The 23207-nt window shown below is 45.4% G+C and overlaps 1 protein-coding gene across 2 annotated transcripts in view; it reads left to right on the top strand.

Moving 5' to 3' along the window:
• Positions 1-23207, top strand: part of GLA (galactosidase alpha) — a 302341-nt gene that overhangs the window by 129382 nt on the left and 149752 nt on the right. For both annotated transcript variants that reach the window (XM_069613036.1, XM_069613037.1), the window contains exon 2: positions 14066-14240. In XM_069613036.1, the coding sequence (XP_069469137.1) occupies positions 14066-14240 (175 nt within the window). The remainder of the gene's footprint in view (positions 1-14065; positions 14241-23207) is intronic.

The following is a 23207-nucleotide window of genomic DNA, read 5'->3' as shown; positions in this document are numbered from 1 at the left end:
GGGCAGATGAAACACCAGTACAGCACACCCTCCTCCTAGAGGGGAACTAATTGAGGTTGTAACATATCCAAAAGAACTCTCATTGGTGAAGTGCCAAGCACATACTAATGGGGAGGACCCAATATCAAAAGGAAATGAAGCAGCAGACTTCAATGCGAAACATGCCTCCTATTTTGGGAGTTATGGTACCTCCAAGAAAAACAAAGATAGGGGAGGGGCAAGACAGATGCTAATGAAAGGTTACAGCCACTTACCACAGACACAGATAATGGAGCTACAGGCAGCAGCCCCAATGAGTGAAAAGGAACTGTGGGTAAACAGAGGGTGCTCAATGCCCCCCCACAGACACCCTGTGGAGACAAAACAATACAGGGAAATGAGTCATGCCTCTTGCGCTATTAGAAATAGCATTAACTCAACGACACTATCCTGCACACACAGGGAAAGAGGCAATTATGGCACGCATCAAGGAATCCTGGTTCTACCCCGAACTAAATACCCATGTCTCAAATTTTAATCAGTAATTGCCTCACATGTCAGCAGTTTACTGCAGGGCGCACGCTTAAAGTGATCAAAGGAGTGATACCCCGACCCAAAGGCCCATTCCTACACCTTCACATCGATTATGTCGATATGATAAATGTATGCCAAGGCTACCGCTACATGATCGTGGTAGTATGTCCCTTTTCCAGGTGGATAGAAGCAGGCATGTGCTCCCATGCCGATGCATTACGGGCCACCAAGTTCCTGGTTAGAGAGGTGTTCCCACGGTGGGGTGTCTGAAGTCCTACGATCAGACAATGGACCCCACTTTGCCAATGAACTGTTCCAGCATATAACCACATGGCTAGGGATCAAGCATAAGTTTGCTTGTGCATATTACCCACAGGCCAACAGCGTTTGTGAGCGCCTCAACAGCCTCTTAAAGGAGACGATAGAGAAAACACAACAGGCAACTAAAAAGAACTGGCTCTACTGCCTGCCTCTGATTTTATTTGAGCTGCGAAATAAACCATGGTTGGACCACCACCTAACGCCCCATGAGGTGGTGACCGGTCGGCAAGTGCACCTTCCACTAGCCCCACCTACAAGGGCCACTTCTGACTGTGAAGGAACCGCCGAAATGTTTGGAAGTGAGATGCATGACTGTTACTTCACTGGTTACTAGTGCCTCTTTTATCTCAACAGAACCGACGGATACATGGGAGGTCAGAGAACGATCTACAAGAAGCAAGTGACCCTCAGGACTCGGCAAAAGCACAGTCTTCTTGCGTAGCTATTGCAGGAAATTGAATTCTAGATTCACAGGGCCGCTTACAGTTCAGGCGGTTGAGAATAGGGCGGTGAAACTTAAGGACAAAACAGTTTGGCATCACACCCACGACATCAAGCCCTACAAAGCGGCGACCTCTCATCAGCTCACTAACGGGGTCAACGCTACAGCAGCTACAAACTCACCAGATAGTAACAATGCCCCGCTGGCAACAACATCAACTCTAGATAATAATATGAACATTAGTGAACAAGGGCATAACCCGCATTCAATGACAATGCTCTCACAACGGTTACAAACACCGGATCACTCCAATTGAACTAATAAACTGAATTATTAAATGATACAGAAGTACATAAGAACCACCTACTGGAAAACGTATGATGCTCTGATTTAGATAGGGCAGTCCTATCTAAATCAGAGCACATGCGGGGTTCTGCGCCTCAGCAAAAATGTGCATGAATGAATGTTCAAAGTAGGTTGAAATAATTGATTCAGATGCTACCTCCCATTGAACACTTCGAAGCTCTTTCACACCAATATATCCATGCTCTACGAAGACCCACTCAGTTTAGACCAAGGCCACCATGTGTATATTACAACGCGTTTATTGAATATATAGCCCAATCAGACCCTCAACTCCGCCACACCATATCTGTCGTTAGAAACAAATCAGAACGCAGGATCTGGGAGGAGTTATTCGCCTGGGCATTGAACGACTACCTAGTGAATTGGGCGTAATGTACTTACAAATATTAACCTATTAACGTTGTTTTACTGTGATTTTTCAGGCAGGCAACTGTATCGTCTCATCCTGGACCGGGGTGTAAGTAAAAGTAATGCCTACTGTAATAAAGACTGTATTACAAACAATGTGGATTATGCTATTTGCTGGCTTGGTAGCTGCCATTGTGTGGCAGGCATATGCAGCTTTGTACGTTTCTGCAACGCCCTATACTAACATCCTTCCCACCCAAGCCGCAAGGAGCACTGTCAGGTGGTGTAGATGGCACTGGCGAAAAGATAAGGAGAGGTAGGTGTAGTGGTGGTATGACATTAATGGGGTGGACACATAACTCACCGGTACAGCACACATCACAAACATGCGGTATAAACACATGTTGAACATTGGAAAGGACATGACACGGTACAGCTGCTATGTCTGTTCCTTGATACCATATGCCATGAGCGCGTCCAGAACCTTTGTGGCTACAGAAGTACCAGCACCACCGGCGCAATGCCTCCTGTACATTGCTCTGTTTCAGACGCGAGGGAGATTCCAAGGAAAGACAGCAACGCTTCAGTGGAGATCAAAGGCAACATATCCATACGAGGATGGCTTCATTAAGACATTACCTATGTTTGACAACTACTGGCAACATACTCGAGCACTACGGTACATAACTGACGGACCAGACAAAGGAGAAACAAAGGAAGTGACGTTGAACTACCTGCCGTGCAAATGGAGCGCCAGTGAGATAGGCAGAGAGCACTGATGCTGGGAGCGCCCTCAGATGTTGGTGTTTGGAAAGGTGTACACTAAGGAAGGATGGGTGGACAGAGTAGTGGGGAGCAAGCCACTCACATTAATGAAGACTGCAGTGAACAAGGTACAGCAAGAAAATGACAAATGTCTGAAAGAGTGGGGCAAACCTGCTGACCTGGCTGGACAAAGAAGATGGACCACTGACTATCATCCCCCTGACGGCACCAACTCTGTTACCAGCACAATGGGGATTTTGACGTAGGGGTAAATGAGGGATGCCAGAGAATAGAGAAGATAGAAAACATGGGAACAGGCACAGCGGTACTGATGGACCATTACTGGACTTGTGGGTCGAAAGCATACGATAAGCTACCACCTAACTGGGGGGGATTTGCTCCTTGGCTCTCATCAGCGTACCCTCGCTAGTAGTACCCCAGAAACATGTCAAGTTAGATGACTTCCTGAAGATAGATGAGGGCAACAGACAAAGGAAAAGGTTGATACCGCTTAGTACACCAACACTGAGTACTGTCGTCACCGAAGCCACTACATTGCAGAGAGTAAAGCGGCAAGGGAATTATCTATGGGGCTAATCAGAAACGGCGCTAGACGAGGTACCGCCAGCACATCGGCTGTTCAGGACTGCCATGTTCTTCTCGGCGATAATACACCCAGGGTTCCAGACATACGCTAACGCAAAATAGCTCGATCACACAGTGGGAGCTTATGATGACAAACTCAACAGTGAACAGATTCAATGCAATAAAAGAACTCTGAGCTATACGTTTAGTGGCTCTACAGAACAGGTATGTCTTGGACCTGCTCACAGCTATGGAAGGAGGAGTATGTGCAAAGAAGAAGTTCTTGCTGCACGTTCATACCAGCAAACAATGAAGATAACGGGACATTATCAAAATCAGTACTGCAGCTGGCAAAGATGCACGCCAAGATGGAAGAAGAATCAAAAGGCACTAAGAAGGGCGGAAGTTGGTTCTCATACCTATGGTCATGGATGGCGTTCTGGCTGGCAGATATCAAAAAAACTAGCAGGAGGCCTAATATCGGGATTGGCCTCACTACTGGGGATAAAAGCATGCATGGCAAAATCTAAGACGACGGCAGAAGAGATGATTGGGATGAAATTGATACTACCTGCGGAGGATGACAAACACATAGACATGATACGTATGGAAAGAGAGACTGAGACAACAACTAATGGAATCAGACATGTACCCTCCATCGATGAAAATCCACGGAACCCCAGGATTTATGTTGGGAAATGGGTCTATTGCAAGCCTGGCCGGGGATGTGTATATATGTATTGGTCATTCGTAGATCATGTGAACCACTACGGACACCTTGCGGGAATAACAATGGTATGGCACCTGTGAGTCGACAAGAGAAGCAATAATTTTGTAGTCAACAAGTCTACCAGAGGGGGGACTGAAGAAGGAAAACCGGAATGTCACTTCCCTCTAGAAGGAGCCCCTAACAGGAAGAAGCACTCCTGACATAACGGCCGATCATGTGAAACTGGCCCCACCACTCCCAACGTCGTGTCACATCACGCACGGCACTCTGATAATTGACCACTCAACCCCACGATGGCATGGGTCTTAGTCGACCTAAGCACCAATAATCGAGATTGAGCTGGAAGCGACTAAATGGATCAACTCGATTAAGCGTTTCACATGCCATGCTGTAAGTCATTAGAGACACCATGACGACATAGCTGCATTAGACGGGAAGCACACGTGCAGCCTGCACATTCGGAACATTCATACATCAACCTACACAAAGAATATATGCGTACAGTTCTATGAGTTGGAAGACAGTGACACAAACTATCTGCACTTTTATTGTTTTTCATATAGACTTACTACCGCACGCAGAACCGTAAAACGCCAGAAGAGCTTGTGTAAGTGCTTGCAGATGCTACATACTACTAACCCTATGGATGGACCGGCGCACACGAGGGACCCGACCATCCGTGGCTTGCTCTAACCTATGGACACTTATATTGGAAATGAAGCTGAACCCAAGTAAGCCCTAGACCACTCCAGCACACTATAACTCGTCTCGTAGACATCCTGAAGCTTCAAGCTGCTGAGTGAGCAGAATCGCCCTGGCGAGGCTGCCAACGCCAAGGTCGCAATGTTGCAAGCGACATTCTATTAACCACGCCCCGGTGGGCCCAGCCATAGAAGACAAAACCCCCAAAGCAAAATACTAATTAAATCGAAGTAATTTGGTCTCTCCAGCGGTCTCCGCACACGTGATCCAGCCGACCTGATATGACGCCAAGATCTGGAAGCTGGGAATATGCAGACGTCTCACGGTTGAGACCAAGACTTGCAACAATCCATCTACAGCATGCGCTTGGACTAAACTGCTCTCATGGCAGTAGTAAGACTCCCCATTGTTACATACTGTCACATAGTCACACCTTACAGGTACACATTGTATGACGGCCGGTGTCTCGTGGACTGGGAACAACGGCGATCCCATGCTTGGGGCGGGGGGTGTGGGGGGCCCACGGCCTGACAAATCAGGACACTGCGGGATAGGGGCAGCTGGCTGCACTCCTCAGCCAATCATCACAATTCCTAATGTAACATTTCCAAAGTAACAACAATTTTTAAGGACGAGCCAAGCACACCACCTGACCCAGCAGCCGCCCATAACCAGGCTCTCTATACGTCTCTATATTGGACCTACCATCCCGAGAACCAACCCAGAGTGGCATTAGGGTTTGGGGACGGGTTTTGGCAAGGGACTAAGGTTGTGATGTCACGACAACTCAAAAAGGGCCTGCAAGCCCAAAATCGAGGCGATGCGTCTGGACCTGATTGTGTTTCATGCATGTTATCCCTGCCTGTTTGGTCTAATAAACAGCAGTACTCCTTGCGCTTTGTATCAGCCTCGACTTCTTTGGGACTTGGAAGGAGTTAGGGCCTTCCGTGAGCTTGAGGTCCGCAGACAATTGGTACGGCTTTGCCGACCCCAGAATTTACCCTAACAAGGGCTTTCTAAACACATCGAGGGGCAGGATACCAGCCTTTTTATGCCCTTCTGAAGATCCACAAAGATGCAACCAATCCACCTGGGAGGCCAACAGTGTCAGGGTACGGCTCAATCATTGAGCCCCTCTGCAAATGTATTGACTTTTTCTTAAAACCACTTAGCCAACAACCACTCCCTTACCTTTGAGACACCATGACAACCATTACCACCAAAACACTCCCTTCAACAAAACCAATGAAATCTTAGTGAGAATGGACATAAAAGCATTGTATACCAGCATTCTGCAGGAGTCGGCTTTAGAGTGTCGGGCCACCTCACGCATACCATGACGGAAAGAGAGTCCCGGTCAACTTCATAATAGAATTCCTGGAACTGGCCCTGACAAAAAACTTCTTTACCTTTTGACAAAACCTTCTATCTCTAGACCTGCAGAACAGTGATGGGGGCCACCTTTGCACCCAGCCTCGCCGTCATTTACATGTCGGAATATGAAAACCCCTACGTTCTCTTCATCAGAAATCCCTTGCCAACCAGATCGCCAGTTGGCGCAGATATATCGTTGACATTCTGTATTTGGCAGGAAACATGACAGACCAGATTCCTTAATCTTCTTAGACCTGGGCATTGAGGCACAAGAAGGAAAACTGGTCTGCACTTTACACAATATACAGACTGGTATGCACTCTATACAAAAAAGAGACAGACCGGAATACTTTACTGCACTACAGAAGTATGCATCCCAAAATCCTTGGGGGCAAATCCTGAGACTGACTAGGAACTGCACAGAAGTCCAACAATATAGGCATCATGCAGCTGAATTCGAGACAAGATTAAAACACAAGGCTACCCCAACAAATTGGTTAAGAACACCAGGGAAAGATCATTATGCACCCCTAGGAAACCCCTTCTGACACCAAAAACCAGGACGGCTGAGCAGGATGTGTTACTACATTCAGTCCGGACACGGCCAGGATCAAGCATTTAATCAAACAATTCTGGGCCTTGGTGCAGATTAGCCTGTTGGATGAATCCAACCCCAGGATGGTGCTCAAGTGCTCTAAGAACCTGAAGGAGCACCTTACTCATGCCAGACTAAGGAAACCACCAAGAACAGGTCTATGGAATCTAAGGGAAATCACGGGACAATACCTGTATGGGACCTGCACGGTCTGCAAGTTCACCAGCAAGACAAAGACATTTAGTATTGAAGGAAAAGACTGGCACCTGAGACATTTTACGAACTGAAAAACCAGTAATGTGATCTATATTGTGGAATGCCCTTTTGGGCTAAGATATGTGGGGCAAACACAGAGACAGGTGAACAAAAGAATCTGTGAACACTGCTCTCGAGTCAGATGCAAGACGCTGAATGCCCTATTGGTCTCCCACTTTCTTGAATACCAACATGGTCCAGATGACATAAAATGGTGGGTGATCGATAAAGTAACCAATGACACCAACATCAGCAACGCCATAAATCATAAGGAAGCGTGGTGGATTTTCAAGCTAAAAGCGCTCACCAAAGGACTGAATGAGGCTACTCCAGTGTACCAACAGAATTGAGTTTGCCAACGAGCACAGGTGCAAGTGGAACCATATCCTTAACCCACCTTAAGACTTTTTTGGCACCCAGGCCACTGTATTTTGACAAGCCACATCATAAGGACAATGCCGATATTGGGAATTGCCATTTTGACAGTGCATGAGCCCACATGCCATTTTTATTTATTTATTTTTCAGCGGCTCCCCACATGTGCGTCCTACTCCAATCTAGATCTTCCATCTATACAGTGCCACCACTGGCAAGCGCAACCCTGCTTCCTCATACAGGATTCCTTGACCCATCAGCTACGAGCCACATTATTCTATATACCCGCTAAGGCCTTAACACCATCAGTATGCACACGCAATGACCCCTCCATGTGCATTACAACCTAATTTCAGTCATGCGCGTATTAGAGCTCCGCGGTATTGCACAAATACCGGGTCCACTTACATACAGCGTTCCGTGTGAGTCAGTAGGCTGTGTTTGGTAAATGTGCGCCCATACACAACGACAGAAACCACTTTCCGGCATTCCGCATTGCTCACCCCGCATATATTTTCACAAGCAGCATACCACGTTACCATAACAATGAATAACTCAAACATTAAAGATGTGCCCACGCATGCGCTGCAGAACAGGTACTAATCTCCAGCGCATGCGCCTCTCACGCCACCATACCGCTCCACTGTGATGGGAGCCCGAGATGAGAGCAATCCGTGAGACACCGTGACTCTATGAAAGCGTTCATAAACTAAAAGGTAAAGCCTTCTCTTGGAAACTGGCAGACAGATTAGCGACAACTATACGGCCCGACAAACAGCTACACCTGCAAGTTCGTGATGTATCTTAACACCATTATGACAACACGAGCATCAGCTTGACACGCCGCTTTCCTTCTTTTCTTACAGCACACACTCTAACGCTTAAGCACACGGTAAAGGAAGAAAGGATCCCTGCCTTTCCCCAAGAAGAATCTAACAGCAGCATCCGAGCACCTGCGTATCTCAAACAGCTAAGATGCAGTGCTCAAGGTAACACATCTGCTTAAACTACACAGCCTTTTTATGTCTGTAGGGCTGGTGCCCAGCCATATTCGCTGGGTTTTGGCACTATGCACCAGAGGCCAACACTACCACTGAACCTGCCCTTATTTACTTCCAGAGCAGAACGTCAAACCCTGGCTATGTGCTAACCACAAGCACCGAGATCACAGCCAGATAACACTGCAGCACCTTTTCCCCTTCCCCCCACCCTTAGAAAGACACTATCCGAGGCCCGGAAGAAGGCGTGCCCGGAAGAAGGCGTACCCACCACGAAGTCCAGCTTACACCGAGGGCTTATCCCCTAGGCGTAGACCTATGGATCGTTCATTGCTTGCTTTCCTTTTGATACTAGGACGCATCTGTAAGCCATGTGTCACCGAATTAGAAAACCAGAGCAAAACTAGGTAGCTCCGGAGACCTTGTGTTCGCAAGTGCCAACAACATTGTTAATTTGTTTTGAAGGTCCAAGCACTTGTGTAGTTACTTTTTGTTGTACGCTGAACACTTGTTTGTTTATATGTATTCAAGAATTGTCAGCCTTTGTATTGTTTTGTACTGTGTGTGTGTATATATATATATATATATATATATATATATATATATATATATATATATATATATATATATATAAAAAATGATGTTGAAACTTAAAGAACAAAAGATGAAAAAAGTACAAAAATGACTAATAGCCCATACAATAAAGCTGTTCAGAAAGAAACCAATTGCTTCTTAGCATTTTTGCAGACTGACCCTGCCAATCCAAAACCCTTTAGAGTTTGGGTACCAACCGCAAAGTATTGAATGCTTCTAGACTCCCCTCAAGTAATGTTTGACATTCCAGGAATAATGTAATGTCACAAATGATATGTGGTAGGATACCTCCTTGTTGCATATACCTTGAACCCTTTATCCTCCCACAAAGAGGGCAGTCCCTCCTGTTACCCTGGGTTTAAATGGTGAGCACCTTTTAATACTTTGCCAGCATATTTATTGGAACATTTCCTCTATCTGGTTATGTTTGTGGTGTTCATAACTTTTTTTTAAAGTCCAATGCTATTTTGTCTTGCGCATTTTCTGAGGTAGGTCAAATGAACTACATTTGTATATTGTTATATGTTCATTTACGGAGCGTATGTTCACGGGTGCCAGCTTTTGATTTTCACTATGGGGGCAAAAGTACCTGCACACATGGCATTCAAGCAGCCAATCATTTTCTTTTCCCCTTTCCCGTGCTGCTTAAATGCGGTTAGTTGGGATTGTGCGATGTATCGTAACCTTCACCAAGAGACCGGCCATAAAATAAGGGGCTTGTAGTATGCTGGTTAGCCAAAATGTGTGATCCTTGGCAAATCATGTAAACTCCCTGCGCATTGCCTAAACACATTGGGAGTTCTCAAAGCCTGCAATCTTTTATACATAAAAATACCACTATCAAAACGGGTCAAAAATCAGTTTTTGATTGATGAACGTCTTTGAGCGATGGGTTGCAAGTGTTTGCCCAGCGGCCATGGTCAAAGGCCATGGCTAGTGGTTTGGTAGTGTTTTTAAATGGACAGTGGTCATGGCTGAAGGCTGTGCCCACTGAACATGACTCAAAGCCATGCCTAGTGATCTGGTAGTGTTCTAAAAATCTATGGAATAACAAAACCCTTGAAATTCAAGGAAAAAACCTTAGTTGCAGGGATATCAAGGTGGGAACCTAACACAACAAAACCCCTGATTTTCAGCTAAATCCACCTTAACCTTTCTGCCCACTGTTGCACAGTGTATGGCCACAATGACTGGTGACATCACTGATGACATCGCTAATGGCATCATATGACATCATTAATTATTTAACTAATGGCATCAGACATAAAATCACTATGTATTTGCCTATATTTAGACCACCCTTGCATTTCTACAAATGTGATATTAGCATTTTAGACTCGTTCATAACAATGAGTACTTTCTTTAAGACGGTAAACAGCTGGACATGCATCATATCACTACTTGTGAAACTTTCCTTTTGTAGTACGTTGGTAAAAGATATCTGAATTATAAATAGTACACCGCTTGAAATGTTCCGGTTTGTTGGAATGTTCCGGTTTGTGCAAAATATATCTAAGACATATTCACTAATATAATGTGTATACATTTTTTTTTAATTAGTAGAAATAAATGGAAAGCAACACATGTTGAACTCTAATTATTTACGTTTTAAAATAAACATATGTAAAAACTCAAATGTTTTATTGTAAGAAAAATGTCTACACATAATTTTCTAAATGTTACAACCAGTGCAAGGATTGTTACCCTACATGTGTATGTATGGAAAAGAAATAGTTTTAAAATTCAAGATTTGCTTGAAATCATGTACATAGATATATTTCGTTCAGTGTGTCTGTAAGTGATTAACATGTTAAAATTAAAAACCTACTGTACAAAGTAAAAGTAATCTTTAAATGGTATCCAATTTTTTTTAATACGTTGACTTGTGTGCATGTCATATATGATGTCGCCATTGTGGTCATAGGCTGTGCAACAGGGGACGCAAAGTTAAGGTGCCTTTATCTGAATTTCTGGGGTTTTCTTCCTACAACTAATATATAATTTTCTTTTCATCACCTGCTTAACTCAGTGTGTTCCCTTTGATGTACCCCCATAATGCTATTTTGAACATCATTGTGAAGCCCTTTGGCCGTGACATGTGTACATGTCTTTCAGGCCCACTAGCCAGGGCCTTTGGCCCTGCCAGTGAGCACGGCCATCATGCTCACCGGCTGGGACCATATTGCACCCCTTGACATGTTGCCCCAATATGTTACCCTCACCTCACTGTAGCCATAAAATTCCACTTTATTTTTTCACTACTTCCTCCTTCAAAAGGTATTTTTTTTCAACTGTTTGTTTTCGGACAACCCCTAATATTTGCGAATATCACTCACATCGAACAAATATTTCTGAAAAGTCGCTCTGCTTCAAAGCCCCATGGGAGATATCCTTATCATTTTGGGAGATGAGGGCACCCCCTTCTCCATCAAATATTTTTTTAAATAACACCAGCCTTACCCCCCATTCCCTCCACCCTGAAATCGAGTCAACACTTCGTTCCCAAGTTGTTCATGCCCGGTACAATTCCATACAGTGGTTTGGGCTGTGCGCTTGAGCAAAAATGTGACTTTCCTTTATGGGAAAATGAATGGGGATGAGTCAGACAGATTTGTATTTTTCCTTACTAACGTCTGGGGGAGGAGGGCGGTGGAAGTCCAATTCTGTTCGCTAAATCCGTTGTCCGAATCGAATGTTATTAGCAGTTCATTTTCAGGTTTCCTATGGAACGTGATACTCAACTTGACCATAGTGCGTCGATTATATATAATCGGTGAAAAAAACCTTGGTTAAAAGGGAGTTAAGACTGCAAAGCCCCTGAAATTAAGCAATCGCATATATGTATCGGTGTATTGTTCCATGTCATCAGCTCTCTAGATAATACCTTGAAGTGGGAGTATTTTACTCTTTAAAGTGGGCGTAAAATTATTTTTTTGGGAGTCATTTTCATGAGTAAAAATGTAAGTACACTACCCAATGGGAGTATTTTATAAGTGTGTAAAAATGTTTTAACTGGAAAATGAAAATGTTTGTAATAATTATTTATTTGCACCTAGTTATTCTTGCACATTAAAAGATTAATGTTTACTTCCGATCAGGCAGTAATAATAGTAGTTTCTTCAAGTGGTAGATCGACCCCCTTATCTGTAGGACTGAAAGTTATTAAGTGTAATAAAATGTGTACCAAAATATTCAAACTTATTTAAACAGTAATGTCACATTTCATGTAATTGATCTCATCAGTGATGTCATGTTCAATTTAATTAGTGATGTCACCGGTGATGACTTCATTGTGGTCATATGATGAGCAGCAGGGGGCGCATAATTAAGGTGGGCTTGCTCGAAATGCAGTTGCTGAATTTAAGGGGTTTTGTTGTGTTGAATCTGATCACCTTAACTCTTGCCTGAAAAATGTATTTTTTTTCTTTCACTGAATTTCACGGATTTTGTTATACTATAGATTCTTCGGGTCCAACCAGCCATGGTCTTCGCCCATGGCCAGTGGCCACATCTTTCAGCCATGGCCATTGTACATGTTGCACCATTGGGTTTCTTTGGAGCCAACTAGACATGATCTTTGGCTCTGGCCTCTGTACATGCAATTCTGTTTGTTACAGAGACCCATTGCCCCCTGCCTAGGAGATGTGATCACTGCAGGTGTAGATTTGTTTTTTTTTCTCACCATCTCCCTATTCCCCCGGTATTGTCCCGATTAACGCTTGAAAATCCCAAACTCTTCCCTGTCCTCACAGGTACTCGCCAAGTGCCCCCTCCTCTTTCCATGGTCCTCGCCCCTCCTCTCGCTCCCCTCAATTGCTTTTTTCCCCTCCCTGGCCCTCTCTTGGCAATTACCCCATATCACTGTTTGGTTCGTGTGATGCATTTTATTCTCCGAGGTGGACTTGATTGAAATGCGGATGCTGAATTTCAGGGGTTTCTTTCTTTCAAATCTGATAACCTTAACTCTCTTAACTAATTTATTTTCTGTCGTGGCCACTGTACATGTTGTACCAATAGTTCTCTTTTGGACCATCTAGCCATGGCCAGTGGTCACGGCCGAGCATGTTGCATAGTCCCTTGAGGTCTCGCTAGCCATGACCTTCAGCCGTGGCCACAGTACGTGTTGCACCAATATTTTTCTTTTGGGCCCACTAGCCATGTCACCATTCATTTGTTACCAAACACCCATTGCCTCATGCCCAGTAGATGTAGGCACTGAAGATATTAAACCTTCTTTTTTTTTGGTCTAACTCCCATGATAATTTCACAGATGGGGTGCTCTTGACAAACGTTTTATTCTGAAAATGTCATCCAAATCCATCCGGAAGTCGAACGTTATTAGCAATAGAATTATGTTAATAAAATTGCTGCTTTTTCATTTCTGAAAAGCTTCTGCTGCATAGCACCATTGGAGATATTATTTTTGGGAGCAGGGGGCACCCACTTCCCCGTCGAATGTTTAAACTCTTGGACGGATTTACCCCAAACCGGTCCCGGAAATAAGTCAAAGCTTTGTGCCCAAGTTTCTAATTTGTTCTAATTCCATCCAGAAGTTTTACTCTTCGGCTTGACAACATTTTATACTTTTTCTCTAAGGGGAAAATTAATGGGAGTAGGCCAAAATCAGAGTTGTATTTGCTTTCTTAATAACTGGGGAGAAGGGGGGGGGTGAACGTCCCGTGACTATTTGTTTGGAAAACATCAGCCAAATCCATCCTGCAAGTCAAAAGTTATTGGAACCGAGAATTTTCGCTTTTCCTATGGATCAAGTCCCTCACCTTAACTATAGGGCGACAACTGCCGCCCTATGATATATTGTAGGGTGGGGACCGCCACCCTTTAGTTAAAGCGATGACCTTGAGTCATATATTTGTGTGTGCTTTGTGATGTTTAGTTCGATATGGTGGTGAGGGAGCTGCGGCTGTACTTCATGACTCTTCGGACAGTTCTCCAGTTAGCCGAGTGGTCAGACTAATAGATAAATTCAATGAGCAAAAGGTTTGTCATGTCCACTGTTAACTGGCAACGTCATTTCTATCGAGTGGCTGTTGATTGCAACATTAGTATTGGTCTGACTTTGATTTTTGTATGTGTCCTACCAGTGAGCAGCTGTTCATGCAGATGGCAGACGTGATGGTGGCAGAAGGATGGAAGGAGGCAGGCTATGAATTTGTCTGTATTGATGACTGCTGGCTTGATAGTACCCGCGGCAAAGATGGCCGTCTCCGGCCTCATCCACTCCGCTTTCCGAGAGGAATCCGTAAACTAGCTGATTATGTGAGTTAATGACAAAACATTTTCTTTCCCTCCTCCCTATGCATAATGTATTATTTTATTTGGTGTTTTGTACTGTGTGACATGCAAACAAGATGCTTCAGAGTGCTGAGTTTGAAAGGCGGATGGGAAAAGGTAAGCGTGAGGGGCTGAGGAACAGTAGGTGCCCAAACAGGTAGGTTGGTTATGTCAAATGCTGTGAAAAATAGTGCCTGGGGCTGTTCATTTCAGCCTCTTGGGGCACATGTGATTCAGTTTTGATTATCATCATTTGAGGCGGACAAGTTTACGATCAGAGAGCCCTTGACTAGCAGGGTCTTCAGAAGATTGAACGTTTTAAAAGAGCAGTGTGTATTTATTTTTAAACAATGGGCCTCATTACGACCCAGGCGGTAAGTTACCGCCTGGGTCGTACCCTTACCACCATGGTGTAAACTACGTTTACGCCATGGTGGATGGTGGATTTACCGCCCCATTCCAAGGTGAGTGGGGCGGTAAATCCCCATTTCCCATTTTACCCTTCCCCATTCCCATTTTTGACCCATAGGGCATAATGGGAGTGGAGAAGGCGCTAATTACGCCACCGTAAATTACGGTGGCGTAATTAGCACCATGGTCCCTTAGCGCCATGGAGTTTAACGCCTGCAAAAAGCAGCGCCGACCCTTAACGCCTGACTCGTAATGAGGCCCAATGTCTGCTTTCTTGCTGGTGCTCTTCTTTACTCGTGAGTCCAGGTCGTCTTCCTCCCTATCCTTACTGGTGAGACATAAGCTTTTTAAGACATGCTATAATTACTACCCTTTTAAACTCTTGAAGAAATACTATAGAGGGCATATCCTAGTCTCTGCTCATCAAATACCAAGATCTCTTTCCACCCACGGCAGGGCCTGTGATCTGTAGCCTCTCCCCCTCGCAGCTCCTGTTTAGTGGCAATCGTTCTAAAACACATATAAGCTATGCAGGAAATGGGTGGAGTGACTGACAAAGTCCTGGATTCAGGGCAGTGGCCGGATTACTAAATATAATTAATCTTTTCACCTAATCTTAACTTTCCTTTCTTAATTAGATGAAGGGGTCTCACGAGGGAGACTAGCATCACAGTAACCTGGTATTATTTTCTCAAACTCCCCACACCCCCACCAACACAAAAAGCATGGCCTAACATAATTTGCTGCCTGTGTATTCTTGCTAGCAGAAGATGATCAGTCAAGTCTGCCAAACGGGAGGGAGGGTCTGAGGGCTGGGACAAGGTTTAGACCAGGTGTAATGAGGATTAGCTTTTCAGTTCTATATTTAGTATCTTTAGTATTCAGTTTCTATCTACTAGTATCTGTATACTAGTTTAGAGTGGTGTCCAGTCAAAGGATCGAAAACAAAAGGACTGAATACAATAGTTTCGAGTCAAAAGGACGAAAAAAAAAAGTTGAATGCCTTTTTTTAAAATGTCTTTTTTTTGGCTTCCGTATAGGAAAAAAAGTGCTTTCTACACCAAAAACAGGGGTTTGGGTGGGGGGGGGGACCCCCAGAAAAAAAATGCGACTTTTTTTCAGTCCTTTTGATTCGAAAGTATTGTCATTTGATCCTTTTGTATTCGATCCTTTCACCTACAACCGTTTAAAGTAGGATGTAGTGAGTAATAACGCGCTGACAGATTAGCCATAATAACCCCATTACTTGAGAAAGACAACAAACGGCTGCTCGGCTGGATGCATCCTGAATATGTACAGTGTACTGCTGCCAGCACTGTACTGCTGTCAGCAAAACCTTTTGTGGAAAATTCTGTGAACTAGGCATGTCCCAGCTGCATCCTTCAATGTGCCATGGAAGTATGTATTGAAGACAAAGCAAATGTCCATGACCGAGACTCTTTTGCTTTCTGCCCATGACGTGGCTATACTTGTGAATATAACCTGGATAATTTAGGGGCATTGGTGCTCAAACTGCCTTAGAGCCCCAACTGTCTCGTAACGCTGTGATGTGTAACGAAATCCACCTCAGCGTTTCTGTCTTGGAAGGATTCCAACATTTACTTCCTGGTCCATAGGTCATAGACTGTCCTCTACGAATTTTGCTTCTTCTTTCTAAACTAGACCACCACTCTATACTCATCCAGACAATGTAATGAGTTTTCTTCTGGCAACACCATATTTGGAAATACGATTGGCAGAATAATCTCTTCATTGATCTTTTAATGCATGAAGACCAATTGACAATTACATTTGCATCTGGCCACAACACCAGTTTACATGCAAATATTTTGTAGTATGTAGCCTGAAAAGATCAAACTTACAATTCACTCACTCTGCATGTTGATGTGATGGCCCTCAGAAAATGTGTCTTTGCTGACAATGGATAAAGGAATTTCCTCCAAAGCCTCAAAAAATGGGCTATACAGATCGTCTAAGACCAGTCACCGATTGATGATTGCATGGTGTCTGTCATGCAGCTTGTTGCAGTGAGAACCCCTTCAATAGTCTGCTAGCTCCTTTATCTGTGTTATCACCCATAGCTCCCTTCACTTTACATTCAGTGCTCAGAGAGCTGTACATGATGCATTTAGCCCTGCCTGGAAACTGTCTTCCTTTAAATGCACAGTCTTTACAATTTTGCATGATTCTGGTTGAAGGTATATTAGAAAGCACCAGTTTGCAAAAGCTTTCCAATGGCAAATGAATACCATGCTGACACCTTCTTTGACTGCTTCATTTCTATTGCAGGATCACCTGATGAATCCTATTCTAAGGCTCAATGCTCAACTTCCATGCAACCAATCTTCGATACTGTAAGGTGTGCTATCTTCGAGGGGAATACTGTGGAGAGGTGTATGCAGTGCTCCAGATAAGATTTTGAAGTGGGAGTATTTTACTCCCTATATTTTAAAGTTGGGAGTAAAATTATGTTTTAGGGAGTAAAAGCCCAATTCCCAATGGGAGTATTTAGTAAGTGAGTAGAAATAGGTTTTAACCGGGAAACGGAAATATTTTGTAATAATTTCTTTGTACCTAGTTATTCATACACATTAAAAGATACATGTTTACTTCTTCCGATTAGGCAGCGATAATGACAATTTCTTCCTGTGGTGCTATATGCACTGCTGGTCGAAATGTATACATGGAGCTGTGTGAGTGAAAGCATGGGCACAAGGTCCTATGTGTCTGTTTCCTTTTTTTGTTGGGAGTATTTTTACTCCCCATTTTTATTTTCTGGGAGTGAAAGTCACTGATACACCCAGGGTGTATGTGCTCTGTGGCGATTCAAAAGAAGGATGTGGACACTCTGAGAACATGGAAAAATTATAGCCCAACTTCCCCATCACTATGGTTGGTCCCTACCTATGTTACTAACTACGGTGCTCTTCATTCATGAATAGCCCAAAGAATACATAAGCTGTCCAAACTAACATTACTGATCCTGCCACTATGATTAGTAACTTGGATCAGGAGAATGGCTCCCTTCTCCTGAGGGTACTTCTGGTACCATACTGTAGTTGGGTAGTTGTTTGGGGTCCGCCTCATAGGCCTTGCGCCCTTTTGATAGTATTGCAAACCTCACGTGTCGCGTCTGTGTGAAAAAGTATTCGGAGGAACCACTACCCCTCCTCCGAGGTTTAAGACCAGTGTAGTTGGGGATTTCACACGGTGACTGCTCCACGCTAAGTTTGACAAAAGAATGTGCAAGCTAGTTATAAGTCACAAATCTCCCGTGGGAGAGCCCTTTTTATTGATACGTGTTTCGGCTCGTGCTGAGCCTTTCTCAAAACAATCTGGCGTGAAGCAAAATGAAGTATCATATGTTCAAATCAAGTGGGCTATTGGCTTTTCTCTCTCCTCCCTGTAATGGGTATTTTATAAAATCTGTATTCCTGGTTACTAGATTCGAAGTATTTGTGAAAATTCTATTTCTCTGGTAGGCCTTCTCTCTTGGACAATTATGGTTCACCTTTTTCTGGTCTACTGGATTTTGTGTAATGTTCAATGGGACAGTTCCCCTGAGCTCTGGCTGATAATATTCTTTCTCTTACGTTATTCTCTTCTTGTATAGAATATCGGGGTGCTTTCCTCGTTTCCCAGGGTATTGTTATACAGTGTTCTTTTATTTCACTCCTAAGATTTCCAATACTTCTTTCTCTTATATCACAACACTTTAAGTTAATCAGTTTCACGTCAAACTTTTCCTTGTGAATTGCAGTGGTATAGGGACGCGTTTCTTGCATGGTATGATTCTCTCTGGGCCTCCCCTTATTCCCGTTCTCTCTGTTACGGCTGACAGTGAAGGAGAACGTCTTCGGGATTCTGGTTTCTCTGGGAGCTTGCCACTTGCACCGTATAGCCATCGGCTTACTTACACCAGTGTTTCCTTCCTTGGGTTTTCTCTTCTCCTTGCGTCATCCCAGTATTCTACTGAGTGACTGGACAACTTTTTGCTTTGCGCTTCCAATAGTATCAGTGGTAGTTTGAGGGCCGGGTGCCCACCACAGATCCTTTGTGGTCACGTCTTCACCTCCCACGGGACTCCTGCCCATTCGGCTTCTCCCGGTGGGGATTTGCTGTAACTCTGGTGCCTCCCTGTTCAGTACAGTGCAAGCTTGAAATTTTCAGGCTTCACGACTCATTCCTACTCCGTCTCCTCCAGATGTTACTCAGCTCAGGGCCATACCTGGCCTGCGTATACATTCCCCTCTCTCCCTGTTGTCGTTGGGTATTCGCTATTCAACATTCTTGTCCTAGTGGATTGGATACTCCAATTAAAGGGACATGTTCTCTTTCTGGGTGATAATGACATCTAAGTTTTTTTATTTTTATTATTTTTTTTGTTTGTCCCAGTCTTGTTGTTTAAAAGTTTCTGGTGTTTTAGAGCATTCCATGTAGGCCACGGTGTGCACAGCTTTAGGTAGTTCCTCACAGGAACAGGAGTCCTTGTCCCCAAAGGGGAGTCCCTCCCTTTGAGGTCCCACTTGCCTCGACCGATAGGGCGAGAGTTGCAGAGCGGGTTCACCTCTCCAGCCTCACCTGTGAGGGAGGGGTAGCTCCCCCTTGGGGAGAAGCGACGAATTTCCTCGATTCGTCACAACTTTAGTGTCATAACCTGAGGTCAGGAAACCAAGCAGGTGAGGTTGGTACACTGTTCTGGGCCTGATGGAGTCACTGTTGCCTTGTCAGATTTTCCTTTCCCTCCTAAGGATCGAAGAAATTGGCATAAAAGTGAATAAAAGACCATCCAGCAACTTAAACAAGAGGGTCACAGTTTCCAGGCTGCCTTGCAGTAGACCCTAGTGCAAAAAAAATAAAAAAAAATGTTCTCCTTTGCTGCAAACAATTCTAGCCATGGCGTCCCCATCCAAGTGACATGTCCTGAAATATTGATGGGTGAATATTAGTTACGCCTGCTGGAAATAAATGGCTGTTTTGACCCATCTGGGACTTTTCCAATTCAGGAACGTAGAAGGAAGATGATGACTGGAGATATTGCTCTGTCAAGAGTTTTCTCTTTTGGGCCACCAGATTCAGTGATATAGATGGTGGCCCTCCTTGCCGATGTGATGGGTCAGAAATATGAGGCAGACAACTTTATGAAGGTTTTTTAAAAGATGCCATTTTATGAAACTCAAAAAGGGTTTGATAAACGCCTCGCTATCCCTACCCAGAAGAGAATTTCCCTGCCTAAAATGATATGATGTGGCATTTATAACGCGCCTGCACACAAGTGTTTCTAGGTGTGACAAAATGAGGATGGGGAAGCAAAGGGAGGACATGATAATGATCTTACTAGGCCTTGTGTCATTCCGATCGTGCGGGGTAGAGGGAAGGGGAGAAGTGCCTGGGTGTCAGAGCACTCAGGTCCTAGGCGCAGGAGCGACGCAGTACCAACCACCCCCACTATGGTCGTGGAACCTGCAAGTCGAAGCTTACGCAGGCTACCCGGACCAGAGCAGGGAAGGAGGGTTAGGGTCTCGTTGATTGGATAGGTTGGGGAATTTTAGGGAAACCGGATTGAGGGTTGGGTAGAGGTTGTGGATAGGACGGGGAATTGAAGGGTTGATTGTTGCACACTTTAGATTGTACTTGGTACCAAGTAGCTATTTGCACACCACCTCCCCATAGTCAGACTTAGGCCCCCTCACTGTTCAATCTGATGCACAAGTCTAAGCCATGCACCTAACTCTGTCCACAACTAGTTAACATTTTTTCAGCATGCAAACTTAGCTCTGGGTTTCAGTGTCCAGTCCAAGATGAAGCCGTCAAGTCTTGTGGCAGGTCCGTAATGTTCAGTGCTGGTCCAAGAAGCTAAAAGAAATAACACAAGTTAGGGTGTTGCCTCCGCATTCCCATAACCTTCTCATTCATTCTTCACACACAAACACACAACATTCTAGCTGCCACCCGGGCTCAAACCACAGGCTTTTGAGTGTGCCAAAGTTCGCCACTCTTCGGGGCTTTCCACTTATTCCTGATGTGGAAAGAAATGCCAGTGTTAACTTCCGCAGGGGGTCTTCCTTCAGACCGCCGCGGTAACTTTTGCCCATGTGTTTTCGCCTCCCGTGCGCCGAGTTTTCCCTGGTTCCAGGAGGCGGGAACACACGTACTAGTGTTTCGTATGGATCACTTCCTCACTACAAATGCTAGCGCGGATTAGCGACGCGCCTAGGACACGCCCACTTATCTTTCCTGTAGGCGCAGGGGCTAGGAATAGGTGGGCTAAAGCCCCCTGCGCTTCTTCCCCGATCCCTCTGATCCCCAAGATGGGTTTAAAGACTTATCTTGCGGGAGCGAGGGGCCGAACTGCTTCTCCGGCGGGGCGGGGCCCCTCGCGATTGTTTCTGGAGGAGCTGGGCTTTGCACGTCCTCTCCTTCCGAAGTCTCAAGCGCAAGCCCCGTGCCTCGGGGCTTGCGCATGCGCGTTGATGTGCCACACCCTGCTGGACTCCTGATTGGCCCGTGGCGCCCCCGAGCATGCTGGGAGTTGTAGGCAGGAGACTGCTTCTGCTGGGAGCTGTACTTTTGGAAGGCTGCTTTTCTGCAAAAGGGGCACAGCAGCCTTTTAAATGGATACAGCTTTCTGGACCCAACTTGTACCCTCACCACAGCCCCCACCATGCCCCTCTGCACCCCTTGTCTTGGTTTGGTCTTGGCTTTGGCCCTGACACTGGGGGAGGGGGAAGTGCAGTTAACTCACAAGTGCAGCCAGTGGGTGGCTCATAAGTGCAGAGAGAAGGGACTGTAGGGTTGCAGATACAGACCCTTAAGTGCTGGGGAGACAGGAGGCAGTGCAAGGGCAACTGGACATTCAGGAGCCTGGGCCAGAGTTCAGAGGGTGACCAGTGCGCGGAGCGGAAGAGAGAAAGCGGAAGCGAAACGGAAGGTCATGAGTTGCTTCCGGAGGTGGTTCTGCTCGAGAGAGGCAGGCAGGCTGTTCCAGGGGGAGGCCGCAGCCGAGGAGATGGATCTGCCCTCAACTCTGCTTGGAGAAACATCTGACCCTCAGAGAGTTGGGGGGGTGGATGAGTATAGAGCTCGAGAAGGAATATGTTTTGGAAGAGAAAGTTGGAGGTAGAACGGTCCCAGGCCCCAGAAAGTCTTGTGGACGATGCAGAGGGTCTTTGAAGATGATCCTTGCATCCACGGGGAGCCAGTAAAGAGGTTTCTGAGCTGGAGAGATGATCCTTGGGCTTGAGGCCAAGGACAAGTCTCGCAGTCCTGTTCTGGATAAGTTGTAAAGGTCGAAGAGTAGAGGCAGGAAGATTTACAAAGAGGCTGTTGCAATAGTCCAGCCTAGAGAGAACCAGAGCTCTGGAGACAGTGAGATTCTGGGGGAAAGTGAGAAAAGAAAGTATACCTCTGAGGAGGTGCAGCTGATAGTTTGACTTATTAGAGATGGGAGGAGAGAAGAAGAGGGTGGAGTACAAGAGGTCACCAAGGTTCTTAGCCTCACAGGAAGCAACAGGAAAGGGCCCAGAGTGGGGAGGGAGAGAGGGACCCAATGAGGAAGATCCCAGTCTTACTGCAATTAAGGCAGAGCTCGTTTGTGGCACACCATTCCTGAATTGTGGCCAGTCCGTCTGGTATGAGAGAAGAAGCAGAGGTGGCTGAGGGGAGCCTGAAAGAGGGCCGAGTGCCATCTGCATAACATTGAAAATTGGAGCAGAAAGTAGCGATGCAGTGGGCAAGAGGTGCCAGGTAGTGGTTGACGAGCCAGGGAGAGAGGTTAGACCCCTGGGGAACACCACAAGTAGAGAGAGGGATAGAAGAGAGGAAAGACGCCAGTTGGATCTGAGAGAGTTGATCGATGACAACGGAAGTCAACCGGGTCAGGGCCTGGTCCGTAATACCAAGGTTGTTGCGGGGGCGATTGAGCAGGATGGCATGGTTGACTGTGTGAAAAGCAGAGGATAGATCAAGTCCAGATTGGAGAGCAAGTCTTCACGGGTGTTCAGGAGAGCAGTTTCCGTGCTTCTGGCAGCACTGAAGCCAGACTGGTGGTCATGGAGGCAATCAACAGATTCAGTATGTAGATTAAGCTGGGGGATGGCCAGCTCTTCCAAGAGTTTGCACAGGATAAATGTGATAGAGATCGGGCGATAGTTAGCCGGAGTGGAAGGATCGGCCGAGGGCTTCTTTAGAACAGGGTGCGCAAGAGAGTGCTTAAAGGGAAAGCTCCAGTGGCAAAGGAGTGATTGCAGAAATCAGCCAAGGCGGGAGCAAGGGTGTCGATGTGGTCCTTGATGGTTCTAGATGAGCAGGGAAGAACCTGCTTTGACAAGACTTTCATAGATCGGACTTGTCTAGAAACATTGTCAGGGATGAACAGGGGAAAGGAGAGATGGGTCAGGAGTGGTAGAGGATATAGAGGAAGAGAGGGTGGACAGGATGTCCTGAGTTTTAGTAGTCAAATTAAAGGCCATGGCCGTGCAAAGGACCTGGGAGGGAACACAATGGTAGAGACTGCAGCAGGATTGGCCAGGTGCTTGCAGA

Source organism: Ambystoma mexicanum, chromosome 5p (assembly GCF_040938575.1).
Source record: "Ambystoma mexicanum isolate Mex_15411 chromosome 5p, UKY_AmexF1_1, whole genome shotgun sequence".
NCBI classification, from domain to species: Eukaryota; Metazoa; Chordata; class Amphibia; order Caudata; family Ambystomatidae; genus Ambystoma; species Ambystoma mexicanum.
The sequence above is the reverse complement of the archived record's forward strand: the minus strand, read 5'-3'. Positions and strand labels throughout refer to the sequence as shown.